Source organism: Aquarana catesbeiana, linkage group LG03 (assembly GCF_042186555.1).
Source record: "Aquarana catesbeiana isolate 2022-GZ linkage group LG03, ASM4218655v1, whole genome shotgun sequence".
NCBI lineage: Eukaryota > Metazoa > Chordata > Amphibia > Anura > Ranidae > Aquarana > Aquarana catesbeiana.
This window is the reverse complement of record NC_133326.1, coordinates 131,171,985-131,188,016: the sequence shown is the minus strand read 5'-3', so window position 1 is coordinate 131,188,016 and position 16,032 is coordinate 131,171,985. Positions and strand designations below refer to the sequence as shown.

General features: G+C 45.3%; 1 protein-coding gene across 1 annotated transcript in view; it reads right to left on the bottom strand.

Annotated features, from left to right (window-relative positions):
- Window positions 1–16,032, bottom strand: part of LOC141131685 (TRPM8 channel-associated factor homolog) — a 90,311-nt gene that overhangs the window by 15,516 nt on the left and 58,763 nt on the right. The window contains exons 5-6 of the mRNA XM_073619239.1: window positions 13,304–13,517; window positions 5,352–5,591 (exon numbers count right to left, since the gene is read on the bottom strand). Of these exons, the coding sequence (XP_073475340.1) occupies window positions 5,352–5,591; window positions 13,304–13,517 (454 nt within the window). The remainder of the gene's footprint in view (window positions 1–5,351; window positions 5,592–13,303; window positions 13,518–16,032) is intronic.

Sequence of the window (16,032 nt, the reverse complement as noted above, 5' to 3'; positions counted from 1 at the left end):
CTCCACTACATATGTAGGAGGCATAGCAGGGATATCCAGGAGGGAGAGAAGAAAGGATTCTGCAAATTCAGCCGGCTTAGAACCTTCTGCTCGCTCAGGAAGGCCTATGACACGAATATTGTTCCTCCTCAATCTATTTTCAGTGTCTATGGATTTTTCCTGCAGGGCTTTCACTTGTAATTGCAGGGCGCGGAGGTCCCGGGAGTCAGCTCTGGTGTCATCCTCAAGCTGAGAAATGCGGCCTTCAGCCTCAGCAAACCGGGACCTAAATTTGTCCATGTGATGCCTTATGAGGCTGACATCCGTCACCAGATGATCTATCTTCACCATGACAGAATCATTGCCCGTTTTTATAGCAGCCAACAGCTCCGCATGTGAGGCTGCCTGAGCTGCTGATAGCCCTGACAGGGACTGTGTCTGTGTGCCGGCCGACATGGTAGCGACAGGGAGCCTCGTGGGCAAGATGGCGGCTGAAGAGGAGCGGGTACAGGCCGCAGAGGACGATCGGGTCTTACCCGGTGTCGGCGGGGAGGTCCGCTTGGTGCCATAAGTCCTCTTGGACCCCAGGGTGCCGGAGTAGAGGGAAGTAAGTGTGTTTTTAGAGCCAGAAATAATAGTCGGGATCGATGTGAGAGCGGAGCTCAGCCTCAGCACGTCTTCTCCTCTTCACATCCGGCCACGGATGGGGACTCTGAGCGAGTCCCCACTGTCATAATACAATTGTGTGGAGGGAGGAATCCTGTAGTTTTTTTTACTCACCCCTTTTGGGAGTGATTAGGTGCAGCCAGCATACAGAAGATCTTCAAAAAAGATTTAAAAGAATGGCAAAGGATACAGGTTTAGATGTGAGGGATTGCAATTAACAGTGGTGTTACTGTTATGATCGATTGCTAAAGCTACTGGTCCCGCTTTGTATCCTTGGTTTTGGGAGACCATAATCCCTATGCTGGGCAAGACTGCCGTAATAGCAGTCATCGCCGTCCGGTAAGCAGATTCTACTCATACACTCCTTGGTGGATTATCTACTGGCACTTTTTATCACATCTTTCCTGGATGGGTGCTTTTTATCTTTCTGTGGACTCATTATAAATTTTTTTTGTGGACTCTTTTTCATATACCTTTTTTAATGCACATGCATTTGTGATTTAAGTTCTTTGTTTATCATTGACTGATCTTGTTAATTTATATCTACTGATTGATGTTATGTCACTTGGTGGGACCTTATTTCTTTTTATGTCACATGTATATCTTTAGCGCTGCACTTTGCTGTTTACCATACTTTTAGGAGTCAGATACTGGACTTTTTAAGGTGCTGGCAGCTTTTTTCTCCTACATTTGTTTTTTGTTTCTTTAGATCTGAGCGCAGCTTTGACTCTGTTTTGGGTTTTTAAACATTGTACCAATATAAAACTTTTATCATTTTTTTGAGATTTCTTTTGGTGGTATTTAATCACCACTGGGTTTTTTTTTTTTGCTAAACAAATGAAAAAAGAGGGAAAATTTAGAAAAAAACTCTTAGTTTCTTTTATAAAATTTTGCAAACAAGTAACTTTTCTCCTTCATTGATGTGCGCTGATGAGGCTGCACTGATGGGCACTGAGAGGCTGCACTGATGAGGCAGCACTGATGGGCACTGATGTGGCAGCACTGATAAGGAGGCACTTATGAGGATACACTGATGAGGCTGCACTGATATGCAGCACTGATTGACACTGATGGACATTAATGAGGCAACAATGATGAGGAGGCACTGATGAGAATACACTGATAGGCAGCACTGATAGGCACTGATAAGCAGCACTAATGGGCATTGATAAGCGGCATGCATGAGGATGCATTGATGGGCAGCACTGATGGCCACAGATGGAAAGCATTGATGGCACTGATGGGGCTGCACTGATCATCAGGGCACTGATGATCAGTGCCCTGATTATTTGTGTGCATGTCTCCAGTCAGGATTGCCAGTTACCGGCTCTCTTCACGCTGTGACAGAGCATGAGGAATGTACTGTGGATAACCGGCAATTCTGTTTACACTGTGATTGGACACAGCTGATCACATGGTAAGAGGCTGCTGTGATTGGCCCTTTACCCCGATCTTTGATCGGCTGTGTCCGAAAGACACAGAGATCCCAGAACGCACCGGATGATACCCCAGGGGGTGCATAAGGGGCGTGGTTCCCAGAGGACGTACATGCATGTCCTTGAAGAACAACAGAGCTGCGCTGTAGCCATCTTTCGTCTATGGCACAGTTAGGAAATGGTTAAAGTGTAAGTTCCTCTTTTCATAAAAAATGAAAAGGTGAACTAACACCCTCCTCGTCCCCATTGCACCTACCTACATAGGCGATTATCTGTCACTGCCCATGCAGCCAGTGCAGAAGTCCAGGAATTTTGAAGCCACCACTATTCTTGTCCTTCTTTCCATAGGGCTTTCAGGATAAATCAGAGTGATTCCAGTGGTCAAAGTGTTCACATGCCAGGATGTGACCAATCAGAATTGAACCGATCCATCCCAGAAGCCCTAAAGAAAGAAGGGAAAGAAGAGCAGGGCTTTCACATTCCTGAACTGCTGCACTGGCTGCATGATCAGTAATAGCTAATCAACCATGTTAGTAAGTGCAGTGGGGACTGGGGGGTGGGGGCATGAAGGATGTAGAGTGTGCGTTCACTTTTTCTTTTTTTTAAACTACACTGCATTTGAGCACCATAAACTGAACATTCTATTTAATTCATTTTATATTCAAAGCAAACTCACCTATCCATTCATGACTCTATGCTTTATTTTGCTATGAAATCACTTAGAAAAACACCCCCTAGCATTCCTGGCCATGGCCATCTTAGGTAAGGGCAGATTATTCATGTAGCATTTACTGCCTGGAACCGTCTGTCTGTAGCTTAGAAAAACCCTCCTCCCCTCTGGAAAATGTAGAAAAAAAGTTTAAAATAAGTAAATACAATATATTTTCCTAGCTATTTATTAATGCTAGAAACATACAGCAGTGTTGTCATCTGACATATTTTTACAGGAAGCCCGTAAAAACAGGGCACTTTTCTCCCTGCCCATAAATTTCTGTAATAGGACAAAAGTGCCAGTAAAATATAGCTGTGACTGTGTCGGCTTGGAACTGCGCATGCGCAGTTCCAGAGCTTGCCGATCCTGCATTCGGGTTTCACAGAGTCTGTGAAGTTTGCAGTTTCACAGCCTTCAAAAACAGTAACCTGTTTTTGGCTGAGCACACGGAACGGAGGTGGAGGAGCCCTTGTGGTGGTCTGTCCAGGCAATTCAGAGTCCACGGGGACAGAGTGACAGCCCAGCCGACAGTGACAGGAGGTGATGGTTGCAGCAGGAGATGGTGGCAAATAATGGTTTCAGTAGGGGGTGATGGCAGCAGGTGATAGTGGCAGGGGGTGATGGTTGTGGCAGGGGGTGATGGTTGTGGTAGGGGATGATGGTTGTAGCAGGTGACGGTGGCAGGGGGTGATGGCAGCAGGTGATGGTGGCAGGGGGTGATGGTTGTGGCAGGGGGTGATGGTTGCAGCAGGTTATGGTGGCAGGGGGTGATGGCAGCAGGTGATGGTGGCAGGGGGTGATGGTTGTGGCAGGGGGTGATGGTTACAGCAGGTTATGGTGGCAAGGGGTGATGGCGGCAGGTGATGGTGGCAGGGGGTGATGGTGACAGGTGATGGAGGCAGGGGATGATGGTGGTGGCAGCGGTTGATGGTGACAGGTGATGGTGGCAGGTGATGGGGTGATGGTGGCAGGAGGTCTATAGAATTGGGGACATAAATTCTAGTGATCCTAGAGCTTTCCCCTCACTTTATGTGGTGGTTATGGAACAGAAGTGAAGGAGAAATCTCTCTAGTTGGACATTGGTGACAAAAACTTATGGACAAAATAATCCACCCTTATTATATCGAAAATAACAAAAATATGTTTTTTTACTTTAATATCTACCTTAAATCACATTGCTATTGGCCTAGTGTACTTGTTTGTAGTCTAAATACTGAAATTTGCACTTAAAATGTAATTTTGTAAAATGCCAGTAAAAACGTGGCTGTGCCAGTAAATTGTGGGTGTTGTGCCAGTAAATTTCAATCTGGTAGGTTGGCAACACTGGCATACAGTCAATGTTGATTGAGAGAGTGAAGTTCCGCCTTAAATTTTAAATACTTGCTTCACTGCCACACAATGCAATGTTAAGGCCAGGTTCACATATATGCGGCCTCGGTTCCCAGCATGAGTTCCAGTTCACTGGTTTAGGTGCAAATCAGGTCTGAATTCGAACCTGAGCTGGCCCCAAACATGTACAGGACCCTTTTGGAATGCGGACCATGCCACCCTGGACATGTGTGAACCGGCTCCATTGAAATCCAGTCACACTCACATGAAAACCCACATCCAATTTGCACATATGTAAACTCAGCCTAAGAAGCCACAAAAAAGTACTATTTTTATCAGGGCTACTGATAAACATATGAATTCAGCCCTGTTCTTTTTTTCCCTTTTTTTCTATACAGTCAAAAGATGGTATATGCAACAGGGGTGTGGAAAGGATGGCCAGATGCTGTTGCTGGGTGGATCAGTGGTGTGGATTGGAGTCATGGCCCCTCATTTGCAATGCTATCCGGTATGAAGATGATATGTTATAATGAACTCTTATGCCCTGTACACACGATAGGATTTTCCGATGGAAAATATGTGATAGGACCTTGTTGTCGGAAATTCCGACCGTGTGTAGGCTCCATCACACATTTTCCATAGGAATTTCCGACACACAAAGTTTGAGAGCTTGTTGGAAATTCCGATCGTGTGTACACAAATCCGACGCACAAAGTGCCACGCATGCTCAGAATAAATTAAGAAACGAAAGCTATTGGCTACTGCCCCGTTTATAGTCCCGACGTACGTGTTTTACGTCACCGCGTTCAGAACGATCGGATTTTCCAACAACTTTGTGTGACCGTGTGTATGCAAGACAAGTTTGAGCCAACATCCGTCGGAAAAAATCCATGGATTTTGTTGTCGGAATGTCCGATCAATGTCTATGTGTACAGGGCATAAAGCTGTTTTCCACAAAACTATGTAAAGAACTGGATATGCCTAGGTTGGGAAATGTTTTCTGCACAATGGACAAAACATGTCCTGCAATTAAACCATACACATTTGCTTTATGAGAAAAACTGAAAAAAAGGAATATTAGTCTATACAAATGCCTTTATTGTAAAGTGTGTCTTTCTTTACTCACTGTGGATGTACAATATTTACAAAATTATCCCAGAGAGCAGCCTTCACACCACTCTTACCACCCTCTCAGATGATTGAAGATCGCTAAAGTATAAATAACTTACCATGTGAGATCTGTACATCTGTCACAATTCTTTCAGGACGAGAAAATTTCCTAGGAATTGCTGCTAGATCAGCAACAGCTTCCATGATCTGTTCCCACAGTGACATCACAATTTCTGGATCCTCTAAAGAGCGGACGGCATCAGAGGGCACACTTAAAATGATGTTTTCTGCAATAAGCTCAGCCCAAGGAGCTGGATAGTTACGAATTGTTTCCTGCCATGAAGAGAGGCTAGTCTGACCTAAACAAGAATATAAAAGATCGTATTCTCCTATATCATTTTACACATTTTTATTAATATTCCTGTAAAACATCATTGTAATTTTAATTTATCCCATATAAAATGTATTAAACAACATTTCTAAATTGAATTTGCTGGCATTTGTTCTACATAACCAAAAAGCTAGATATGCCCCTTCACATCATGGCATAATTGGTCTCAAATAGGGATGAACTTCGAATTTGAGTCAAACTCATGTTTGATTCGAACATCGGCTGTTCGCAAGTTCGACGAACAGCGAACAATTTGGGGTGTTCGCGGCAAATTCGAAAGCCGCGAAACACCCTTTAAGAGTCTATGGGGGAAACCAAAAGTGCTAATTTTAAAGGCTTATATGCATGGTATTGTCATAAAAAGTGTTTGGGGACCTGGGTCCTGCCCCAGGGGACATGGATCAATGCAAAAAAAGTTTTAAAAACGGCCGTTTTTTCGGGAGCAGTGATTTTAATAATGCCTAAAGTGAAACAATAAAAGTGTAATTCGTACCTGGGGGTGTCTATAGTATGCCTGTAAAGAGGCGCACGTTTCCCGTGTTTAGAACAGTCTCACAGCAAAATGACATTTCAAAGGAAAAAAAGTCATTTAAAAGTACTCGCGGCTATATGAATTGTCGGTCCGACAATACACATAAAAGTTCATTGATAAAAACGGCATGGGATTTCCCCACAGGGGAACCCCGAACCAAAATTTTTTTTAAAAATGGCGTGGGGTCCCCCCAAAAATCCATACCAGACCCTTATCCGAGCACGCAACCTGGCAGGCCGCAGGAAAAGAGGGGGGGACGAGAGTTTTTGACAATTCCTTTATTTAATTGCTTCTTCTTTCTTCTGTCTTCTATCTTCTTGGTTCTATCTTCTTTCTTCTTTCTTCTATCTTCCTTCGGTTTCTTCCTCCATCTTCTTCTTCTTCTTCCTCCGATCCTCTGCTTCTTGCTCCGGTGTTCTCGTCCAGCATCTTCCTCCGTGACGTCTTCTTCCCTTCTTCGTGCTCGGGCCACTCAGCATCCATGATGGGAGGCTCCCGCTGTGTGACGCTTCTCATCTTCTGACGGTTCTTAACGGAGGGCGGGTCCACCCGGTGACCCCGCCCCCCTCTGATGCACGGGGACTTCCCCGAGGCTTTCCCCGTGACGTCAGAGGGGGCGGACAGGGAAGTCCCTGTGCGTCAGAGGGGGCGGGGTCGCCGGGTGGCCCCTCCCTCTGTTATTTAAGAACCGTCAGAAGACGATTTTTGGGGGGACCCAATGCCATTTTTTTTTAAATTTTGGAGCGGGGTTCCCCTTAAAATCAATATCAGACCTGAAGGGCCTTTTTTTCTTTAATTTTGGTTCAGGATTCCTCTGTGGGGAAATCCCATGCCATTTTTATCAATGAACTTTTATGTGTATTGTCGGACCGACAATTCATATAGCCGCGAGTACTTTTAAATGACTTTTTTTCCTTTGAAATGTCATTTTGCTGTCAGACTGTTCTAAACATGGGAAACATACTATAGACACCCCCCAAGTACGAAATTTAAAGGAATATTACACTTTTATTGTTTCACTTTAAGCATTATTAAAATCACTGCTCCTGAAAAAACGGCCGTTTTTAAAACTTTTTTTTGCATTGATCCATGTCCCCTGGGGCAGGACCCAGGTCCCCAAACACTTTTTATGACAATAACTTGCATATAAGCCTTTAAAATTAGCACTTTTGATTATTCATGTTCGAGTCCCATAGACTTTAACGGTGTTCGCGTGTTCAAATGAATTTTTTGCCTGTTCACATGTTCTGGTGCGAACCGAACCGGGGGCGTGTTCGGCTCATCCCTGGTCTCATATATGTAATATAATAAATCTAACCCTGGAATTGTTCATTTAGGCTGGGTTGCTTACTGCTGGATTTAATCTTTTTTGGGTTTGTTTATACCAGTGATCTCCAAACTGTGGCCCTTTACTTGCCTTTGTCCAGCTTTTCGGGCACTAATCTTCCCACTGACAAAAACAATGGCGCAATCATTTCTGCACTTACACCACCAATGGGGCACTATTCCTCCCACTGACACCAATGATGGGGCATTAATAACTAATACCAATGATAGGCAGGGCTTTTTTTTCTCAGAGAATAGGTTCACCTACAGTTCACCCCCCACAGCTCACCCTCTCCCCCTTCCTTTCCACAGTTCACCTCCCCCCCACAGCTCACCCTCTCCCCCCTCTCCAAAAGTTCACCCCCCCCCACAGCTCACCCTTTCCACAGTCCCCCCCACAGCTCACCCTCTCGCCCCCTCTCTCTACAGCTCACCCCCTCCCTCCACCCATAGGTTACCTTCTCTTCTCTCGTCCACAGTTCACCCCCACCCACATCTCACCCTCTCCACAGTTCACCTCCCCCCACATCTCACCCTCTCCACAGTTCACCCCCCCACACAGCTCACCCTCTCCACAGCTCATCCTCTCCCACCTTTCCACAGTTCACCTCCCCCCCACCTCACCCTCTCCACAGTTCACCTCCCCCCCCACAGCTCACCCTCTCCACAGTTCACCCCCCCACACAGCTCACCCTCTCCCACCTCTCCACAGTTCACCTCCCCCCACATCTCACCCTCTCTACAGTTCACCTCCCCCCACAGCTCACCCTCTCCACAGTTCACCCCCCACAGCTCACCCCCCCCACAGCTCACCCTCTCCACAGTTCACCCCCCCCACAGCTCACCCTCTCCACAGTTCACCCCCCCCCCACAGCTCACCCTCTCCACAGTTCACCTCCCCCCACAGCTCACCCTCTCCACAGTTCACCTCCCCCACACATCTCACCCTCTCCACAGTTCACCCCCCCCCCACATCTCACCCTCTCCACAGTTCACCTCCCCCCACAGCTCACCCTCTCCACAGTTCACCTCCCCCCACATCTCACCCTCTCCACAGTTCACCTCCCCTCCGCACAGCTCACCCTCTCCACAGTTCACCCCCCCACAGCTCACCCTCTCCACAGTTCACCTCCCCCCACAGCTCACCCTCTCCACAGTTCACCTCCCCTCCGCACAGCTCACCCTCTCCACAGTTCACCCCCCCACAGCTCACCCTCTCCACAGTTCACCCCCCCACAGCTCACCCTCTCCACAGTTCACCCCCCCCACAGTTACCCTCTCCCACCTCTCCACAGTTCACCTCCCCCCACATCTCACCCTCTCCACAGTTCACCCCCCCCACATCTCACCCTCTCCTAGTTCACCTCCCCCCACAGCTCACCCTCTCCACAGTTCACCTCCCCTCCGCACAGCTCACCCTCTCCCCCCTCTCCACAGTTCACCCCCCCCTCCATCCACAGCCAGCTCACCCCCTCCATCCCCACATTTCACAATTCACATTACCATGCCAGTCCCCTACCCCCATCCCCATTCCCCCTTTTAACCTCTGTCAACATACAGTATCACCTCTGCACACCCCCCATCCACTGCTTACACCCCCAGTCCACAATCACCTCTGCACTCCCATCCACAGCCTATCTCCCCCTCCACATTTCACTTCTGCGCCCTCATCTACAGCTCTAACTCTCTACAACCCCCCATCTTCCACCTCTGCACCCCAAGCCACCACCCCCCCAGCACTCTTGGCCCTGTATACATTTCCCCTGCTCACAACTCTCTTTGCACAATCTAACCCCCCCAGCTCTGACCTCTGCAGACTGCAGAAGATCCACAACTTCAGTCTCTACTCTCTGCACAACCAGCCCCCCTTCCTCCCCCTTTCCCTCCACAGCTATCTCACCTTCATTAGAGCTGTGCTGAGCAGACTTCTGTCAAATCAGGCTCCCCCCCCCCCCCTCAGCTCACTGTGCAGCCTCCTCCAAGCAGCTCCGCCTGTCAGATCAGTAGATCAGTGTAGAACAGAACCAAGGAGGAGTTTCAGAGAGCTCGGCTCCATGCTACACTGATCAGAGACTGACAGACAGCAGGCGGGGAGAGCTGCCTCTGAAACCCGATCAATTAGCTGTGGCGCACATTCCCTGGATGCCTAGCATATTACAGAAGATGGTGGAGGAAGTGAATGGTATAGAAAACTTCCACTATCGGCTTCTGTTCTATGTGACAGACAGCAGAGGAGAGGGCTGCCTGAGGTGGCGGAACTGCGTTCCGGCAAGTTCCGGCAGAAAAAAAGCCCTGATGATAGGACACTGTTTCCTCCCACTAGCTTACTAGCTTATACTGCTTACCTACCCATACTCTGTTTTCCGTTTATATACTGTTTATCCATGGGCAATAGATAGTGGTCTGTCATTAAATAACTCTGTTTGGATACCACTTTGTACCCCCGATACATGTTTGATAAATGTGTACATGTGTCAGGGGCTACAGTTCACCCAATCACTGCAAGAGAACAACCAAGTTTCCTCTAATGCCGCGTACACACGGTCGGACTTTTCGTCTACAAAAGTCAGACGGACGCCGACGGACCAAAGCCGGCTGACAATCCGATCGTGTGTGGACTTTCAGCGGACTTTTCCAGCCGCAAATCTGACGGACTTTAGATTTGAAACATGCTTCAAATCTTTACGTTGTAACTACGCCGGACCCAGAAATCCGCTCGTCTGTATGCTAGTCCGACGGACAAAAACCCACACTAGGGCAGCTATTGGTTACTGGCTATCAACTTCCTTATTTTAGTCCGGTGTACGTCATCACGTACGAATCCGTCCTACTTTTGTGTGATCGCGTGTAGGCAAGTCCGTTTGTTAGAAAGTCCGCCGCAAGTCCGCCAAAAGTCCGCCAAAAGTCAGTCGAAAGTCTGTTGGACGGGCTGTCGGACTTTTGTAGCCGAAAAGTCCGACCGTGTGTACGCGGCATTAGAACGAAGCAAAGCAAATATTCCAAGTCTTCCTAGAATGTAATGTATCTGCTGATTAAATGTCTGTTAGTAATACTTTAAGACCAAAATATTCATGTTATATAGACTGCTTTCGAACTTTGTTATGATGCCACTTCTTACCATTATTTAGGTTTGCATGTTTTCCAAATGTTTATTTTGAGGCCTCATGTACACTGGGCATTTGCCTAGCTCTTCAAAACACCTTTCTCCTGGAAGGAGAAAAGCAGCATTTTTTCAAGCGCATTTAAGCGCGATAAGTGCTTAAGTGTTTGTTCATTTCATTGGCCAGAATATTAATTAAGAAAATGAATGACCACCTAAACACTTGATGCACCCAGTGCTTATGCGCATTTAGATGTGTCTAAACGTGTCCACATGAGTTTAGGCGCATCAGGAATTTTTTCTGCCAAAAGGCTGCTGCTTCTGAATGTGCTGACAGAGGGCTTTTTTTCTCTGCCTCTAAATGCCTATGTGTGCATGGACACCCAGGCTAACAATGAGGGGTGTTTATAGGCAGAAAAAAAAACAAGATGCCTCTGGAAGTGGCTTTCAAAATGCCCAGTGTGCATGAGGCCTAGAGCTCAACAATTAGAGAGTCTTGGGTTTTATTGCTGTTTGTTTGCCTTTTGGGGAGATTTCTCTTCCCTCTAAACAGGACAAAAAGTGACAGCTGCACAGACAAACAAAAATATATTTTTAGAAGAATTAGGAAGGATTAGAACGTCTGGTAAAGTTTTCATTGCTGTTTCTGCCTACCTTTATGTGTGTGTCAAGGACAGGAAGTGAAGCAAAATCTCAATGAGGTCACAGGCAGACATTTAAAGAATACATTCACATTTTGTAATATGTTTAATGTTCAGGTTATAACATGTAACATTTTACAAATGCACCGGACCCCGCATCCTCCCTCAAGTCCCTGTTTTGACAGCGGATAGGGGGATCTTCTCCCCCCACTTGCTGTCACAATCTAAAAAAAAACACAGCTATGCGCCACCGACCCCGCCGCGCCATCTATTCACAGTGTTCTGTCAATGGGAAAACTACAAGTCCAGACAGCCTTTGTGGCTGTCGGCTTGTAGTTCTCAATAAACTGCCAGGGCGCAGTTGATTGCTCTAGGACAGTGGTTCTCAACCTGGGGGTCGGGACCCCCTCGGGGGTCAAATGACAATTTGCCAGGGGTCACCGAATCCTGGGCTGTTCCTGAAGCCCGCACAGCTCTCCCAGCCCTTTCGCAGCCACCCAGCAGGGCTGTCTCTGGAGCCCGCGGCCGCCCACTCAGCCACTTCACAGCCGCCCATTCAGTTCAGACTAGAGGTCAGCTGACTGGTGAGGAATGTGAAGTGGGAGGGGCTGGAGGAGACCCTATCTCATGATTTCGGCATAGGTGTCACTGCTGCGAGACACCAAAGAGCCGGAGACACAGTGAAGCCAGAGACACAGTGAGTAACACTACCTGTGATTAGAGTTGCCATTAAAAGTTCCCACTACAGTTCTCAGATCAGCAGATGACCTTGATCAAGAGAACCTAAGTTGGCTGATCAGAACTCCCCCCAGCACTGCCACTCATCCCAACTCCCCACCAGCACTGCCACTCATCCCAACTCCCCACTAGCAGTGCCACTCATCCCAACTCCCCACTAGCACTGCCACTCATCCCAACTCCCCATCCCCCACCAAGGAGTAAGAGAAGGAATAAAAATAGAGAATACATGGAAGGGAGAGGAAAAGAGGGGGAGGAACAAAGAAAAAGGGAGAGAAAGAATAAGAGAACAAGAAAGACGGCTAGAGAGAAGTATGGGGGGGGGACAAGAAATTAGGATAGAGAGAGATAAAAAGGGAAAGAAAGGAGAACGAGAGAGTGGTACATTCTAAAATGTACCATAAGGGGTTTTAATACTGTACGAGTGGAAGGGACTCAGGGAGCGCTAAATGTCCATGGGTTAGGGGCACAAATTACTTGTCTTGCCTTGGGTGCTGAGAACCCACGCTATGAAAATTTTACTGTTAGGGGTCCCCACAACTTGGGAAATTTTATCAAAATTTTACTACATTTTATTTAGTAGGTTGAGAACCACTGCTCTAGGAGGTAGTTCATTGAGCTTCCTGTCAGAGTGTAACTGCCTGCATGTATCGGAGTTACAGGCAAGACAACTACGCAGAAAGTCTGCAGGACTGTGGCATTACACCGATGATTTGCTGATCGTGGGTGCAATGCTATATAGGTCCCTAACAAAAAAAAATAATATACTGGTATGCATATTTTGTTACCTGCAAAAAAATGTGCATTTATTATTTTTTTTGTAAAAGTGAATTTATCATTTAAACTCTACCCTCCTCTACTAAACAAAATTAAAATAAAAATCTGCAAAATTGTACATTTGTGCATACCAATATGATCTTTATAGACATCACCATTCATAACTAATGATAAGTAAGGTTTTTCAAACAGGCAAAGCCTGCCCTCTTTTTGTCTTCTTTAGGCCCCATTCACACTTGAGCACCCTGCACTACTTTGGTCCGACTTTGACGTGACTTGAGGTCCATAGACCTTGAAATTACAAAGACATTGCTTCAAGCTGCATCAAAGTCGCACCAAAAGTTGGGTGACTTTCAGGTTGTATAAGTGTGAATGGGGCCTAATCTTTTGTAAACACATCATGACTTTCCAAATTCATTAACCAATCATGACTTTTGTTGAGCCACATATGTGTTATCTCCCACCTTATAATCTTATTATCTGTATAATGTTGTATGTTTAACAGCACTTTTACAGACAAAATGCAAAACATTCTGTACTCAGTATATTCCTTTTCAAATACTTACCCTTAATGAATGTTGGAGCTTGTTCTGCACCATACACTGTAACTGGAATCAGACCCAACTGGCTTTTTGCTTCAACAATAATATATATAAGACCTCCCCATATACAAGACATTTTCACTTTTTCTCTAAGAACATCTTTCTGATGTATAACCATAGGAGCACGATAAAACTTCTTTGCTTCACTCAAGTTATCTGATTGACAGCCAACCTGGACCTGGAAAAATATTTTAAAAAATGTGTAAGTCTGAACATGTCCAGGAAGGTCATGGAAACCTAATTGCATATTGAATTTGTTCTGCTCAGCGATTCTAATCTTAAAGAATTTGTATAAAAACAACCAAAACTGACCCCCAAACCTCCCCCTCTACATCATTTCCAAGTGTTCCCTCTCTTTTACCCACAACTTTTATTAATCCTTGTTATGTACTCACCAGGTTTGTAAAACTTCTTGTAGTAGCACCTACTAGGAGCTTAATTTGAGTCTTTTAATTCAACCTACTACCCCCCCCATCCCCCCATCTAATTCTTTTGTTAAAGTGATATTAAAGGTTTATGTTTTTTTTTTAAATACTAAACATGTTATACTTACCTGCTCTGTGCAGTGGCACTGCACAGAGCAACTCAGATCCTCCTCTTCTTGGGTCCCCTGCTGGCCCTTCTCCCATGCTGAGTGCCCCCATGTGTACTCACTCCCGACCCGCCTGTGTGTATGCTCCCCCTCCCTCCTCACTGGCTGTGATTGACACATAACAACTTGACCCTGAAATGCTTTGGCTACATTTCAAATAAATGGAGAACGTTCTCCAAAAAAGAAGGGGACAGGACGACATCCATAAGACCTGCTCCAATGTGTATAGATGTCCTCACAATGTATAACCAAGGTGGTTATACATTGTTATACATGGTTATACATTGTGAGGACTTCTATACACATTGGAGCAGGTCTTATGGATGTCGTCCTGTCCCCTTCTTTTTGGAGAACATTCTCCATTTATTCGATATCTAGCCAGAGCATTTCAGGGTCAAGTTGTTACAATTTTGGTATCTTGTTATTTGACGGGTTATGCTTTGTTTGGGAATATATCTCTATTACGGGCCTGGACTTATAGTGGCCTATAGTTTTCTTTTTTCTACCCACTGGGTTCACTACAGACAATGGGGGTTATTTACGAAAGGCAAATCCATTTTGCACTACAAGTGCAAAGTGCACCTGAAATTGCACTGAAAGTGCACTTGGAAGTGCAGTCGCTGTAAATCTGAGGGGTAGATCTGGAAAGAGGGGAAGCTCTGCTGATTTTATCATCCAATCATGTGCAAGCTAAAATGCTGTTTTTTATTTTCCTTGCATGTCCCCCTCAGATCTACAGCGACTGCACTTCCAAGCGAACTTTCGGTCCAACTTCAAGTGCACTTTGCACTTGTAGTTTGCACTTGTAGTCTAAAGTGGATTTGCCTTTAGTAAATAACCCCCAATGTGTTATGTATATGCATCATTTTGGCAGATATATTTGAAGTTTTGGCTCCTTGAATGATTGTCTAGTCCTGTGGAGTCCCCCCTATACCTTTGGATATAGATTCACCAGCGCCTACCCAGTATTTGTCCTCAGGAAGCTAATATCTGGTGAAACGCATCAGCTAGCGAGTGTGAAGGCATCATTGGATCAAACTTTTCTACTAAATACACTACTTAAATTATTTTTATACCTAGATCCAACCTTCATAACTGCACTATTCGGTAACTGGTAACTGTGTCCATATAGGTTGTTGATTGTATGTTTTTTAATCATGTCGTAATAAAATTTATAATTTCTTAACAAGTTTTCCTCTCATATGTGCCCACAAAGTCCACCTATTTTTTGAGTCTCTCAATCCTTGTATATATATTTTGGATGTTGGCATGGTGAGGGTCCTCCCTTCCTATACTCTGCATTATAAACACACACTATCTTTTACATTACATACTCCTGCACTATATACACTATATTGTACATTACATATTCCTGCATTATATACACTACATTATGCATTACATACCTCTGACCAAAGTGTTTATTTTCTCAACAGTTGCTGGTAGTTAAGCAGTCCCTGACTATTCTAGTGAAGTTCTTCTGTAAGGTACACTCAGACACAGTTAGCTCTCTGACTATTTTCAGTGTATACAAAATCATATGTAATGGCAGTGTTTCATTTTTAAAAGAATGATTGTGCTGATGTTTATACATCTCTGTGAGACTCTCACTTGTGGCACACCTATCTAAGCATATTTTATGGGAACAAGAAGGTTTTTCGTTTATTTAACAGCACCCTTCAAGCCCCTCCCCTGTTAATACAATTTTTACCATGCCCATTATTGGTGTGTGCATTACTACTCCACTACAATTGCTCAAAGGTTTTCTAAGCCTTTTAAATCACCAACAACCCTCACATAATGAAAACCATGAACATCTTTGCTGTATTGCACTAAGCATACCATGTTTTTGTTGTTTTTTTTTCTCTTTTTAACAAGCAATGGGGCCCAAATTATGATCTTGCACACAGTCCAACTGGTTTCATAAAACGCCCCTGGTCAGGTCTTGAGTCTTCCATCTTCTGTGCAATGCACCTTCTTTTGGTGTCCACATTGTTGCCAAGATGACATAGACACATCCATTGGTGTCCAGAAGTGCAGTCTGCAACAGCATGCTGACATTATAAAGATGCTACTGGTTGGCACGCACATAGGCTATATC